We start from the raw sequence: 14,215 nt of genomic DNA on the forward strand, positions 1-14,215 counted from the left end.
TACCAATTTAATTAAAGGCTTAAAAAATTTCAAGGCAATTTTAATCCATTAAAGTCAATTTTTTGCAATTCAATTCAAATCGATTTTGCTAAGCAAATAATCTAAGTTCACACAATTATATCCAAATTTTCAAAAGAAATCGTCTAAGTACAAATTTTGCAATTTTATCCTGCTGAGTGTTGCTCTTTAAAATTTTGTCTGGCCTAAGGATGAAATTGGTTGTTCTGGAAAATCAAGTTGAAACCGGGTGAAAATAAACCTAGGCCTCTTCCCTTCTGGCCTGAAGGCGTCCAAGACTTAAACAGTTTTCAAAAATCAAATCAAAATTTTTTTAGACTATTCAAAAATTTGCCAAGGTGATTAAAAAAAAGGGGTCCCCAAAGTTTTGGGGCGGTGTGAAAACCTCACAACACAAAGCTATTCCCAGATGGAGATGCGGGCTCAACCCTTCAACATTCAGCATAACAAATCTTCTGTTCAAGCAATGGATGCCTTTCCTCTTATCTTCTTCAATACTTGTATGTTTATACAATGTGTTTATTCAAATATTATGTTAGGAGTTGAGAATGCTTGTGTGATATCTGAATGCATTGTATTTAAGTATTGTGTAAAACTTGAACACTTTGTACCTTATCAAAACAGTTTTGAATATTTCAATAAAAAATGTACTGTTTTGGTACTTGTATTTTGAATAAAAGTGATCAATTTTCTTGTTTACTGATTCCTGTACTTTACTTTCTGCATTCTTTTTATTCTATAATATGTATTCTCAGCAACTAAAACACACTTAGCTTAGTATATAACATAGCAATTTAGGAGGTATGTTAAATTGGTAACATTTACTTTGAAGATGCTCTGATCTTCCTCTTCAACTTTAGCTTGGGTAAGAGTCATCCTGCTCTCTGCCCTCATTCTTCTCATGCACTTAGCACCTGTTGTAGCTTGTTGTTCACCACTATCTACCTCTAATGGATTCTCTATCTTACACAATCATGGAGACATCACATTCTTGGCTCTTTTCTTCTGTATAGTGAACCTCTTCACTTTCTTGGCCAACAACTACAACTTAAAATGAGTGTCAAGTGATTCTTTAACTCACTCCATCAGACTACGAATGTAAACCTTCAAGTTATCCTACTCAAACTATAATTTGAATTTTAAACTCCACAATAAGCATAGTCAAGAGATACTTCTGACTACCTATCCATAGATGCCTATGCTTATGGTCGCCTACACGTATATAGCTCAACTTGTGACCTTGCGTGCTTTAGCTGCATTCTGTCGCACTACTATGCTACATGTCTTTGTCGTGTTCAGACCTTCCTCTCATGTTGTCACATCAGTGGTGACTGGGTTGTGGCTACTTAGATTCATGCTTCTTTCTTCACTCCATTGTCTTGACCGATACTCCAATCTACCAGTGGTTGCGCTTGCAACGCTTTGATACTTCTTGTTAACCAGTTACCAATCAATAACAACACAATCTTCTAACTCAATGCTTGAGTTCATTGCTCATCATTTGCCCGGTTGATGTAGCTTAGTCCAACAATGTCTACTATTAGATTTTTGTTATCCAATTCCTTAAGTTTTGTCATGCTTACTTTTTGTACTTTCAAATGAAAAATATACGGAACTACAAATACCCCTATCAAATGAGGGAGCTGCCCCTCTCAAATGCAAAAGAAGGTTGTTATTCCATAACATTCTCTCAACCTATTGGCACGGTTGTCATTGCTCACAAGGTAAACAAGGTCAACTTTGAAGATGAATTAGCAATGGCAAATTTGTATACCAACACTTCTTAAATAAGAAATTGTCACTTTCATCTTTCCATTTTCTCCATATTACAGTTAATCTCATTGCAATAAAAAATTTAGGAAGTGTACTTTACAAGTTTAAAACTTCAAAATTTATACACATGATATTATGAAATTCTAGAACATCGCATTATCAGTGCTACCAAGGTTATGCTATCTCGAGTACACAAATTCATAGTAGTAGTCTTGTTTTATTGTATTAAAGGAGGCAGTTCCACAAAAATTCCTTCCAGCTACATATACATGAAAATACATATTAGTCAAGCTAGTTAGAACCCAACATCCAAATAATGAAATTAAAGCATCGGTTTACTACAGAACCTAAAGAGATGAAATACTCCAAGTCCATACCATAAAATAACTACCATTTATGAATGTCAGTTTTTTGACAATACATTAATATAATTCTGGTAGTTAGCATAGCTCAATGTAGCTTTATACCAAAGAACAAATCATAAATTGAGGTTAGATGAAACAGCTTACTGTTGATCCTGAAAGATATTCTATGACTAAGAAGCCACAACATCTTGATCCAATTATTTCAAGAAGCGTCGAAAGAAGGTTGCCTTAATTGAACTTACCTCCCTTATTCAAGATTATTTAATCAGCACAAAGATATATGATATATCATTGCATCCAAAACAGATAGGAAGAGAGATTCACCTCTTTCTGGGTATCCTCTTATACCCCACACTTATTCAGGAATCCAACATCCCTAGAAAACACCAAAAATAGAATTTTAATGGTATTTTTGTTGTTTTCTACCAGCAAAGTGGGTGAAGATGTTCCCGGAAAGTTCTCAGCTTCCTTCAGGAAAAGCATTCTCAAAACCAAAGTAAAATGCCAGACATATGTATGATTTATCTTAGAAGCAAATTGTACTTGTAAAATGATTAAAACCATAACCGACTTTCAGACAGAAAGCAGATACATACATTTGAATGGCTGGGTGCAGTAAGGGCAAAGTTGTGGACCATCTGTTAGATCAAACCTGTAACAATACAAAATGTTTCAAGTGGATATAGGAAACTGAAAAGTTCACAAAATCAAAGTCAAAGCAAAAGTGTATGAATCTATTAAAGAACTTACTTGAACACTTGAAATTCATTTCCACAATTGGGGCACTGCATCATACATATACACAAAAGACATATTTACTGTGCTGTTCTCATTTTTTATCAGCATAATTAAGATTGTAAATTAGTTTAATACTATAGTGAGGTAAACAACAATTTCATTCAAGGAATTCCAGCCATTCCCCTCCATGAGGCATTCCTATATACAAGGTAAAGATCACTTAAATGATTAAACTCAACCCTTGATGTTTCATTGGTATACAGATAGCTTCAGTTGACTGCACTTTTCAGATCTCAAGGTAGTGCATTTAACGGTTATGTAGTATGTATATGAGAATAAAGTTTCAAATTTCAGGACTGCGAACCTACTTGTAGCGTGTTCAGTATGCTTTCCATATAAAATAACCATCAAGCCACATATTAAATTGTGGCCAATATATCAATCCTTAACAATAGACAAAGACCACTGTGGAACTAACTTTTATGTTTTAAAATGTCAAAGAATATTTCCAGGGTGTATCGCTGTGAGCTGAGTTTTCCACATCACTTAATTTTGTCAGAATGGATCATGTAGTCCAGCATATTGAGAATGATTCGTACAAAAACTCCAATTTGATGCAGTGTTAAATTATTAATTGATGAAGATTAGGGGTAGTGGCAAATTTTCTATGTTTTCATCATTTTTTCCTTGTATCTTGACTCTTGTGAGAATTCTCAGTTTGGCTCTGAAGCATAGTTCCAACACTCTCTGGCACTCTCCAAGCCTTGACAAGTCCTGAACCAAGTGACCGTAGCTGAGTCCCAGGGACCAAGTCCCTCCAGGAACTCGCTCTAGATAAAACTCACAAGAAACTGGTACATTGTCGAGTTTTTACCATTTCTGCTCCTGAGTCAAGTCAGCCCTGCCGAGTCCAAGTCTCATTTCTGTGCCCTACAGTTATGTAAAATGGTTTTATAGTGTTATTAAAATGACATTAAATAATTGAAAGCTCCTACATTTTTTTGTTTTTTTTAAAATGCCATACCCTAAAAAAGGCTTTTCATGCCATGCTGTCCCCTGCCTTCCCGTATCCTAGAAATTCCTTGGAATGTACATATAAATAAAGAATTTAGTGTTATGTTAAGTTGTATAATCTTAGATGTATAAAGAATTGAAATGCATAATTTAATAGCCATATTGCTATTAGAGGGTCTTAAACATTAATTGTATATGTATCTGATATTGTATTCATATCCATTTCCATGCAACTCTTTTTATAAGTTAAAACGAAGGCTACTTCAAGAATAAACTAAAAGGTAGTATTTTCAATCTATTCTAGTTAATCATAGTTTAGGAATGGAAAAAAAATAACATACATTTCCTTGAACCATTTCACGTCCTGCAAACCATAGGAAGGCTACTACTCCTGCCACAGGTACAAGCACTGCAAATAGCTGGACGTAGAACCATCAACAAGAGAGAAATATTACAATTATTGTTAACACTTCTTATATTTGTTACCACTTGTATCATAAAGAATGTGCTGTTGCTTTGCACTTACTGGTATGTTATGTTAAATACATGTAACATGATCAACAAGTCAGCCATTACTGCTAATATTTCTGATGTACATTTACAAAAAACTGCATCTGAGCAGTTAATTAACATCTCAAAAAACAGATAAGAGTACAGTTACTTACATGTATCTCTAACATTATTGAGATAAACGTTAACATGTATTGCAACTACATTCAGAAAAAAAACTTAAAAATTCAAATATTAAAAAAATATTTAGTTGAAACATCAGTTATAAGGCCTAGTATGTAAGTAAACTGCACTTATTTAACCGAACATCAGAGCAGTTTGCATGTTGTTACATAATTTTGAGTCTCCATAACAACCATCTCAATACAGTATCTCAAATTCGCATGAACATATTAATTTACCCATTATTACAGAAGCTAAGCCGATCATAAGAGCCTAACATCATGGTAATCTATGAGATTTCCTTTACCATAAGATCTAGTAACATTGGTTTTTGTATTTTATGGGTTGAAACTTCCTTTAAAACATGAAATAGTTAGCTTGATTTTTGTGTTATCAGAGACAATAATAAGAGATGGTTAGTTGATTCTTGTATTGTAAGACTTAAATTACACTCAGAAGATTTTGATTATTTAGCACTTAACAATTAACATGCCTATTTAAGAAGATTTAGCTTTACACTAAATCAAATCAAACACATTATACTTGAAATTTCTCTTAATATGCCAGTTGGCACACAGTGTACCAGCTATAGTGTACACTTTGTGAATCTTTTATGCATAACGCCACTCCAAATCAGGTACTGCAAATATATTCTATATCTGACAGTATTGCCCTTATAATTTTTCAGTACTGTTTCTATTTTCTTTTTGCTATTACAGACCTGTGTAATCATGGTTTGCATATGGTAAAGCAATAATATCACAGGAGTCTTAAAGTTCATCAGTGCCCTCGGGAGCTATTCAGTCTGGAGGGAGAAAGGAAGGATCTCATGACTGTCCAACATCTAACATTGTATTAGACACCTCCAGTTTTTATTTATGATGACCCATAAATAGGCAAGTCGTCATCAGGTTTTATCCCTTTTGTTTTTCTCATCAACTTTGTGTCATGTCTTCTTCTTTAGCATAAAATTCATGAAGATCCTTAGCCTATTTATCTCAATATTCCTGTAGGCTAAGGGAGTGGTGAAAAGGGGAAATAATTAAATATACACTGTTAAGCTGCCCAAAAGTAAGTTTATGTATAATTTTGAAAAGGTGGCTTATAATATAATATATATATGGAAAGCTCCATATAAGTAAAGTGTCACTAAGCCCAAGGTCCTAAAACTGAGTAATAAAGAGGACATTTTGATATTTTATAACTTTTGGGAATGTTGGTTCCCAAAACCGTAGATTGAAAATCCAAGAGCTTGCCACTTCTCCGGTAGGATCTCTCAATCAAATTTTGGCCAATGAACGGAAATCGCTTAGATTCCCCTGCACTTCGAGCTCCGCGACACCCAGGCGGGTAAACCTTCACCTTGAATACTGACTACTCAATTCAAGGATTTTCTATAGCGAATTTAAACTTCAAGAGTTTTCTGGCTAGCAAGGTCCTCGAACTTGATCAAAATGAAATTGGATGTTGAATACTTGATAATTGAATGTTTTGTATAAATTTTGTTAATAATAAATTTGATGCCTACAGAAGGAATATGTAGATTTTCTGACTTCAATAAAAAGACCAGTGCCTCTGCTCATCCAGGCAATAGAGTCAACTCAGTGAATTAACACATACAACTTTATAATGTTCAATGCACTTATACTGCCAACAATTAAATAATCAAGATGCGACAGGTCAATTATTACCCAATCTTTTAAATTAGTCCAGATTGAATTTTAACCCCTCTAGGAGACAAACTGGACACAAATACGGAAACAATTATTTATTTCACACTATCTGTGATTATCGAATTTAAATGCTAAATGACCATGTCCACTTATCTGACATTTGAATTGTATACAGAATTCCAAAAATAATTATAAAGGACGATTCGCCTGTAGTTTAAATCTCCACGCCTTTAATAATAAACAAAAGACATTTTATTTTTTACATTACGAAGCCATATTTAGCCCTCATTCCTCCTTACAAAAATATATAAATATAAAAAATGTTTCTTCTCCATCTTTGAATGGATGTTCCAATATTCCCGTTGCCATCATTCTTATTTTTATATATCTGCGTAATATATTGTGCATCATCGTCATCATATATAGATTATGGTTGCTGTAGATTTGACTACATATTCCTTCTTATAGTTTACATATTACTTCAAACATGGGTCTTGTTTCTTTTTTGTGCATCCTTCAATAATCTTGACTACATAACTCTAACATTTTTTAACAATAATTACCTCAATTTAATATTATTTCTTAAATGGAGGCCATAAAGTTTTGGAAATAATTTAGGCTCCATCAGTGGCTCTTGTTGGGGAGATATGCCCTTTGCAGGCATAATGAGATTCCAGCTATCTCTGGAAAAGTAGATCGAGCATTCATGCTCCACATGATGCAAGGTGAAATTGGGTGGCCCAAGGCCCCCGAAAGGTGAACATCAATATTTTCCTCTATTGAACACTCGGTTCTGATCATGTAACAACTCACTCCTTCTAGTCATGGCATGTCTTTCTTTCATCACTTCGATCTGCTGCCCATATATCAAACTTGTATTAGGTGCACTGTCCTCATAGATGATGTTCATTGGCTCTACTTCTTCAAAGTGGTCTTTGGGATCTGATTTATGTTTAGCCTCCAAGAAGTCATTAGGTCCCTTGTACTCTTTGCTGAGTGGAAAATTCTCATAATCATGTGTTTGATCAGTCATACCAACATTTAGATTAGAGTTTTGAACATCTCCTTGCACACAATATGCTTTGTTCCCACATTCCAAATATTGCTTATCCTCACAAAAAGGCTTGGAGAATGAGTCATCTCCATCAACAGTAATTGCCTTTATATCAAGATCAGATGGGATACTTTGATAATTTTCAGTTTCATGCTTAAATGTACTCTTCTCACTACGCCTTTCTGATTCTATTGCTCCTTCACATATTTGCTGCAGTTCCTGCTCATGGGCTGAGCCAAAAGATGTTTCACCTTCTAAATACACTTCATGAGTTTCATCAATTTCAAAATCAAACCTGCTATCTTCATCATGGTGCTGATGGAGTTGGCTGTAGAGAAAATCCTCTTCATACAATGGATTTGAGAACGTAGTGAATTCAGAGCTGTCTTCACTTGCTTCTTTTTCAAACAATGGATTTAGGTACATGGAAAATCTAGGCATACTATCATGAGAACTTTCATCTGAATCAGAAAATGTTTCATCAAATAGTGTACTAATTTCATCCTTCTGGGAATCATCATCTTCTTGATCAGTAAGATAAATATCTTCATCAGCAATATATTCTAAGACTTCTTCATATTCATACATTGTATGCAATTCTACTTCATCCTCACTATATGATTCCTGTGAATTACTATCTCCTTCATCCAATACATCTTTAGAATGCACTGATTCATCAACTTGCTCACCTTGGTGGATTGAGAAAAAATTTGAGCCATTTTTCTCAACATGCTTTTGATACTCTAGATCTAACAAGGCTGAGATTTCTTCCACACTGAGAGAATCCTCATCTTCGTTATCATATTCACTGTCATCTATAGGCATATGAGTATCATCATGGGCTGGTTCTTCTTTAGAATATCCAGAATTTTCATTTCCATTCAAATCTGAAATTTAACTTGACTCATTTGTTACTTCAGTCCTACATTCATTATCCTCTTCAACCAGCTCATTATCCACAAGTTCAAGAAAGTTAAGAAACCGATGATCATATAAGAGGCCTAATTCCCGCATCCTGTAGAGAAGATCAGATGATGGAGGTTTGTGTTCTGAAGGTATTTCTTGATAAGCATTAAACATTCTCATGAAGAATTCTGTTGCAAATTCATCTTCTTGCTTTTCTAAATTCAAATATGCATCCAAAAGAGATATATATAACTCGGACTTTCATCCAACATTTGGAAAAGAAGTATCGAATCCGGGTCATCTGGTAAGATCCCAATTCACAAAACTTTCTTATCAATTCCTTGCGTGAAGGCATGATGTCTGAAGGTACTTCCTGAAAAATATGCACCATACTTATAAAAAAATGTGCCAATGTCTCACCTTCATATCTTTCCAGATTGAAAAATGCATCTAAGGGGTGTAGGTATTCTTCCTCCATAGTGTAATATTGATCCATTTCCGGATCATAGTACATATCATCTATATTTAGAAATCAAATCATTTCGCTCTGAGCCTTCTCCCTCAGCAGAGTCACCAATTGAAATTTTATTAAATAGAGTCGCCACCTCTTTCGAGGAATGTATTGATCTTCTTGGATTCTCACTTCCAGCAAAGTATGCTCTTAAACAAACTGATATAATTGTTTTCTAATTCTGGTCTACAAAATCTAAAACTCTGGGTAATTGCACAACACCTATTGCGAGCAACTCTCCCCAGTAGAGTCGCCAATCTCTTGGTTCCCAAAACCGTAGATTGGAAATCCAAGAGCCTGCCACTTCTCCAGTAAGATCTCTCAATCAAATTTTGGCCAACGAACAGAAATTGCTTAGATTCCCCTGCACTTCGGGCTCCGCGACACCTAGGCGAGTAAATCTTCACCTTGAATATTGACTACTCAATTCAAGGATTTTCTATAGTGAATTTAAACTTCAGGAGTTGGCAAGGTCCTCGAACTCAATCAAAATGAAATTGGATGCTGAATACTTGATAATTGAATGTTTTGTATAAATTTTGTTAATAATAAATTTGATGCTTGCAGAAGGAATATATAGATTTTCTGACTTCAATAAAAAGACCAGTGCCTCTGCTCATCCGGGCAATAGAGCAACTTCAGTAAATTAACACATACAACTTTATAATGTTCAATGCACTTATACTGCCAACAATTAAATAATCAAGATGCAATAGGTCAATTAGTATGCAATCTTTTAAATTAGTCCAAATTGAATTTTAACCCCTCTGGAAGACAAACTGGACACAGATGCAAAAACAATTATTTATTTCACACTATCTGTGATTATCGAATTTAAATGCTAAATGACCATGTCCACTTATCTGACATTTGAATTGTATACAGAATTCAAAAAATAATTATAAAGGACGATTCACCTATAGTTTAAATCTCCACACCTTTAATAATAAACAAAAGACATTTTTTTTTTTACATTACGAAGCCATATTTAGCCCTCATTCCTCCTTACTAAAATATATAAATATAAAAAATGTTTCTTCTCCATCTCTGAATGGCTGTTCCAATATTCCCATTGCCATCATTCTTATTTTTATATCTACATAATATATTGTGCATCACCATCATCATATAGAGATTATGGTTGCTGTAGATTTGACTACATATTCCTTCTTATAGTTTACATATTACTTCAAACATGAGTCCTGTTGCTTATTTGTGCATCCTTCAATAATCTTGACTACATAACTCTAACATTTTTGACAATAATTACCTCAATTTAATATTATTTCTTAAATGGAGGCCATAAAGTTTTGGAAATAATTTAGGCTCCATCAGGGAGGATGATAAAGAAAAAGAAAATATTATTTTATTTTTCTCTCAAAAAATTTATAAAAAGGAGTATTGTTGTCTAAATAGGTCTTGTTGATCATTCTATTAATTTGAATTACCAAAAATAAACATTAGTTTTCCTTTCTTCACCTAGGGGTAAAACTCTCATAAACTTTCAATACAATTCTATACAATGCCAGTGTACTCTAGGTGATAATGGTTTATAGTTTACCAATTCCCTGATTTATGTGTTAAGTTTTTGGAGTTTTTTGAGTTTTTGCAGTGAGATGATATATTATTTTTCTTTCATATTATTAAATACTTGTGAAGAGAACCTTTGTTGGCAGGGTACTAAAGATAAGAAGAAACAAGTATTGATCAAATGGGACAACATTTGCAGGCCTAAAGAATTTGGTGGTTTGGGTATTAAAAACTGGAATTGGCAAAACGAGGCCTTAGGTGCAAAACTCAAATGGAGGATGTACCAAGAACACAATAGCTAATGGGCAAAAATCCTATATCATAAATATTTATATAATACTACCCCACTATCTCTCTTCTACACCAAGAACCCCTTGAAAGGATCTAGAACCTAGAAAATTATGATGAAATGTTGCCCTCTAAGTTCGCAAAATCTAACTTGGGACATAGGACTAGGGTAGGATGCCCTATTATGGAAGGATTCCTAGGATGGCCTACCCCGTTAGCCTAAATTTACCAGTCAACATTAAAGTCACTTTCTCTAATTTATGGGGACAACAAGTAAGTGATTATAAAGTTAAATCTAATAACAATAAAAAAGGGTGATGGCAATGGAAATCCCTTGAAGGAACAACACTGTCGCATCAAGAAAAATGACTTTTCATACAACAATTAAATGAAAGACAAGTAAATCACAAGGAAAGGGAGGACAGACTATTTTTGGGTGCCTCCAAAGATAGTAAATATAACGTTCAAAGAGGATACAAAATGATTGTCAACTCACAATACTAGTATAAGATAGACATTCCCCTTAATCTGTGTTGGGGCCCGATTTGTCTTCCTAGGGCAGGAATCTTCCTATGGGCAGCTCTACAAAAGAGGACTGTTATAGCTGCCAGGTTCTTTAAGATGGGCTTTGAGGAGGCATCTAGATGCTTATTATGTGAGGGTGATTCCAAGACCATTGATCATCTGTTATTCAAATGCCCTTATGCCAGGAATTGTTGGTAATGGTTATGTTAAATTGAATTGGAAAATAACACTTCCCGATAATCCTTTGGACTTCGTAAAAAGTTGGCCTAAAATTGGCAACTCCAAGATTTACAATAACCTATGAAAAATCTAACCATATGTCCTTTAGTGGGAGCTTTGGAAGGAAAGAAATAGAAGAAATTTTCCAAACAAATGCATGGAGGCAACTACCTTTCTTAAAAAGATGGAAGCCTGCATTGTTGAGGAGGCCAATAATAATCTCATTAACTCATATAAGGAAGAAGGAACCTTTTCTAATTGGAACAGGGAGATGCGTAAAAACTGGTTCAACCTAATCAACCCTCTAATGTTATATTCAAAATCAAATAATACAGTGAGAACTGCTTGTAAATAGGTACCTCCTCTTGCAAGCTAGGCAAAACTCAATTTGATGGGGCCTCTCGAGGGAATGTTCGCCCGGCTGGGCTAGGATGCATAATTCACTCCAACAATGGCAGTTGTATGGCCCAAAAAGCTAGACCACTAGGTATAATTACTAATAATTTAGCAAAGATGGAAGCCTTGATTGAAGGTTTGACCCTTGGCCATAGCATAGATATAAGAAAGCTTATAATTGAAGGAGACTCTCAAATAATACTTAATGCATTAAGGAAACAAAGTAATCCTAATTGGAAAATACAATCCGAACGATAATATGCATTAAAGATAATGGAAAGTTTTGAAGAAATAAGAATAGAACACATTTTTCAAGAGGGCAACAAAGAGGCAAATACACTGGCGAACAAAGCAGAAGATGGAATTCATATATAAAGGGATAGATTTAGGTGGGCTTTTCGAAAGTATATCCATTGCCCTCTACTCTTAGCCATTTCCTCTTCTAGGCTAATAATTAGACCGCATTCATATTATGATCATGACAAGTGTCTTCCCTCTTAGACATCGTTATAGTTTAGTTGTGTTTGTATGAATAAGTATTGCCATATGAGAGCACTTCCTTCCTCCCATTGGCCCTTGTTTTTGTTGTTTTTTATAGGATTGTTTCTGCAAATGTAGTAACATTGCCAATGTGATTGATGTCTTCCAAATGCAGATTTGAAGACTCAAAAATATTGAGAGGAGACATGTCTCTAGTTAATCATCATTAGTTAATAAATAACCATATGTATAACTCATCTTTAAGCATATATGTAATATTAATATATCAACCATATATGTAATATATTATTATATTATTATATAATAATATATAATGTATACTATATTACATATATAATATATATTTTATATATAAGATATTTATAACAAAGACGTTTTATAATCAACAAGGTATCTCATGATAAAATCAATCTGACGGAAGCTACAACCTTAACACTCCCTCTTAGCTAGGGAGGATTTAAAGAACACATTATACTCTCAATAATAAGAAGAGATATCATCTCAATATGATATTCAATTCACATTGAGACTAAATTTCTTGCCTTTCATAATACACAATTGAAGTAATTTACATTACTTTTAAAAAACACCACCTTAAGTGTGGTGTATGGTAGCAACTATGGTGTCCAGCAAGATTTGACCCAAAGAACCATTACAAGTTCGCTAACATGGTGTCCGGCAAAATCCAGCCCAAAGAACCATGATAAAAGGTCTATCATTTGTAAGATCGCCACCTTACAATGGTTACCTTCTGACTGTTCGTTATCATGGTGTCTGGCAAAATCCGGCCCAAAGAACCATGATAACAGGTCTACCATTTATAAAATCATCATCTTATAATGGTTACATTCTGACCGTTCATTATCATAGTGTTTAGCAAAATCCGGCCCAAAGAACCATGATAACAGGTCTATCATTTATAAGATTGCCATCTTATAATGGTTACTTTTTGTTTATATATGTCAATGAAGGATCATCGTCTTTCATTACATATCATATGTGAAGAAGTAACCACCACGAACCCAGTCAAAGGGTGGTACAAAGGCTTTGACCTCATTCTCTCACAGAAAAATTGCATTACAAGGAATTTCACTTAGAACTTCTCCTCCTAGAGAAGATATCATTAACAAAGGATTGCACCTCAAAATTTTCCCTCTAAACAATTATCTTAGGAAGTCAGGTCCCCTAGTTACTCCAATAGAAACTCTTTGCACCCAAGGATGCCTTTTGAACTCCCTCTAAATCTGATATCAATCTTCTAACTTTCTGGTGGTAAGTCATTAATTTCTCATGATATACTTCCTCGTGATATACATAGGACTAGGCCCATCAAAATCATGCAGTCACACACATGTATTTCTAGACTCCCTCTGAGTATCAATCTTCTAAGCTCCTGCATTGCCTTTGAAGAAGTGTCATACTCCCTCTTAATGTAGAAGAATCTCATAATCTCAATCATCAAAGATACTTTCTTGAAGAGCCTCACTTTATCCATCTTGATCATCAGGGTCTTTGGAGCTACTATAATTAGATTGAGTTTGCACAATATTTGGTAGCATGTGTAAAGTATCAATTTTCTTTTCCTTTAAGAACATCTTCAAAACATAAAGGAAAAAGATCAAGACAAATAACCCTTATAGTATGTATAGAATTATATCGTCTTAAAATGGAAGCACTTTCGTATTAAGAGTGTTTAGCCCTCTGAGTAAGTGGTCTGGGGTCATGTCAATCGCCTTGAATGGGTCTTTGCATGGATCTGGTTGTTTTCCCCCTGTTCTGCTTCTCTCTCTCTATTTCCAACCTATTTATGACAATCTACTCTGTGAAACTAAGGACTTTGACTTATGGGTCAAGGATGACCTGGTGTGTCAAGGTTGACCTCGACCTTAACCTAGGCCAAGGACGACCTTGACCGTGACCTAGGGCAGGGCCAACCTTGTTCCTGACCCGAGGTTCATTTTTCAATTTCTGGAAGTTTTGGGATCTCGGGCTTTGGAAAGTTTCTTTTCCCGCTTTTGAGTAGGTTGTTTCG

At 34.6% G+C, this 14,215-nt stretch overlaps 1 protein-coding gene across 10 annotated transcripts in view; it reads right to left on the reverse strand.

The window, feature by feature from the left end:
- The window catches only part of LOC149546340 (uncharacterized), a 199,069-nt gene that overhangs the window by 120,786 nt on the left and 64,068 nt on the right, over nucleotides 1-14,215 (reverse strand). For all 10 annotated transcript variants that reach the window (XR_016353696.1, XR_016353694.1, XR_016353697.1 and 7 more), the window contains exons 2-4: nucleotides 4,250-4,327; nucleotides 2,907-2,941; nucleotides 2,753-2,808 (exon numbers count right to left, since the gene is read on the reverse strand). Coding sequence is in view for 4 of the 10 variants with exons in the window: in XM_089791163.1 (XP_089647289.1) it covers nucleotides 2,753-2,808; nucleotides 2,907-2,941; nucleotides 4,250-4,327 (169 nt within the window). In the remaining 6 variants the exon portion in view is untranslated. The remainder of the gene's footprint in view (nucleotides 1-2,752; nucleotides 2,809-2,906; nucleotides 2,942-4,249; nucleotides 4,328-14,215) is intronic.

Source organism: Cupressus sempervirens, chromosome 7, assembly GCF_028749045.1.
Source record: "Cupressus sempervirens isolate cs-2001-9-10 chromosome 7, ASM2874904v1, whole genome shotgun sequence".
NCBI classification, from domain to species: Eukaryota; Viridiplantae; Streptophyta; class Pinopsida; order Cupressales; family Cupressaceae; genus Cupressus; species Cupressus sempervirens.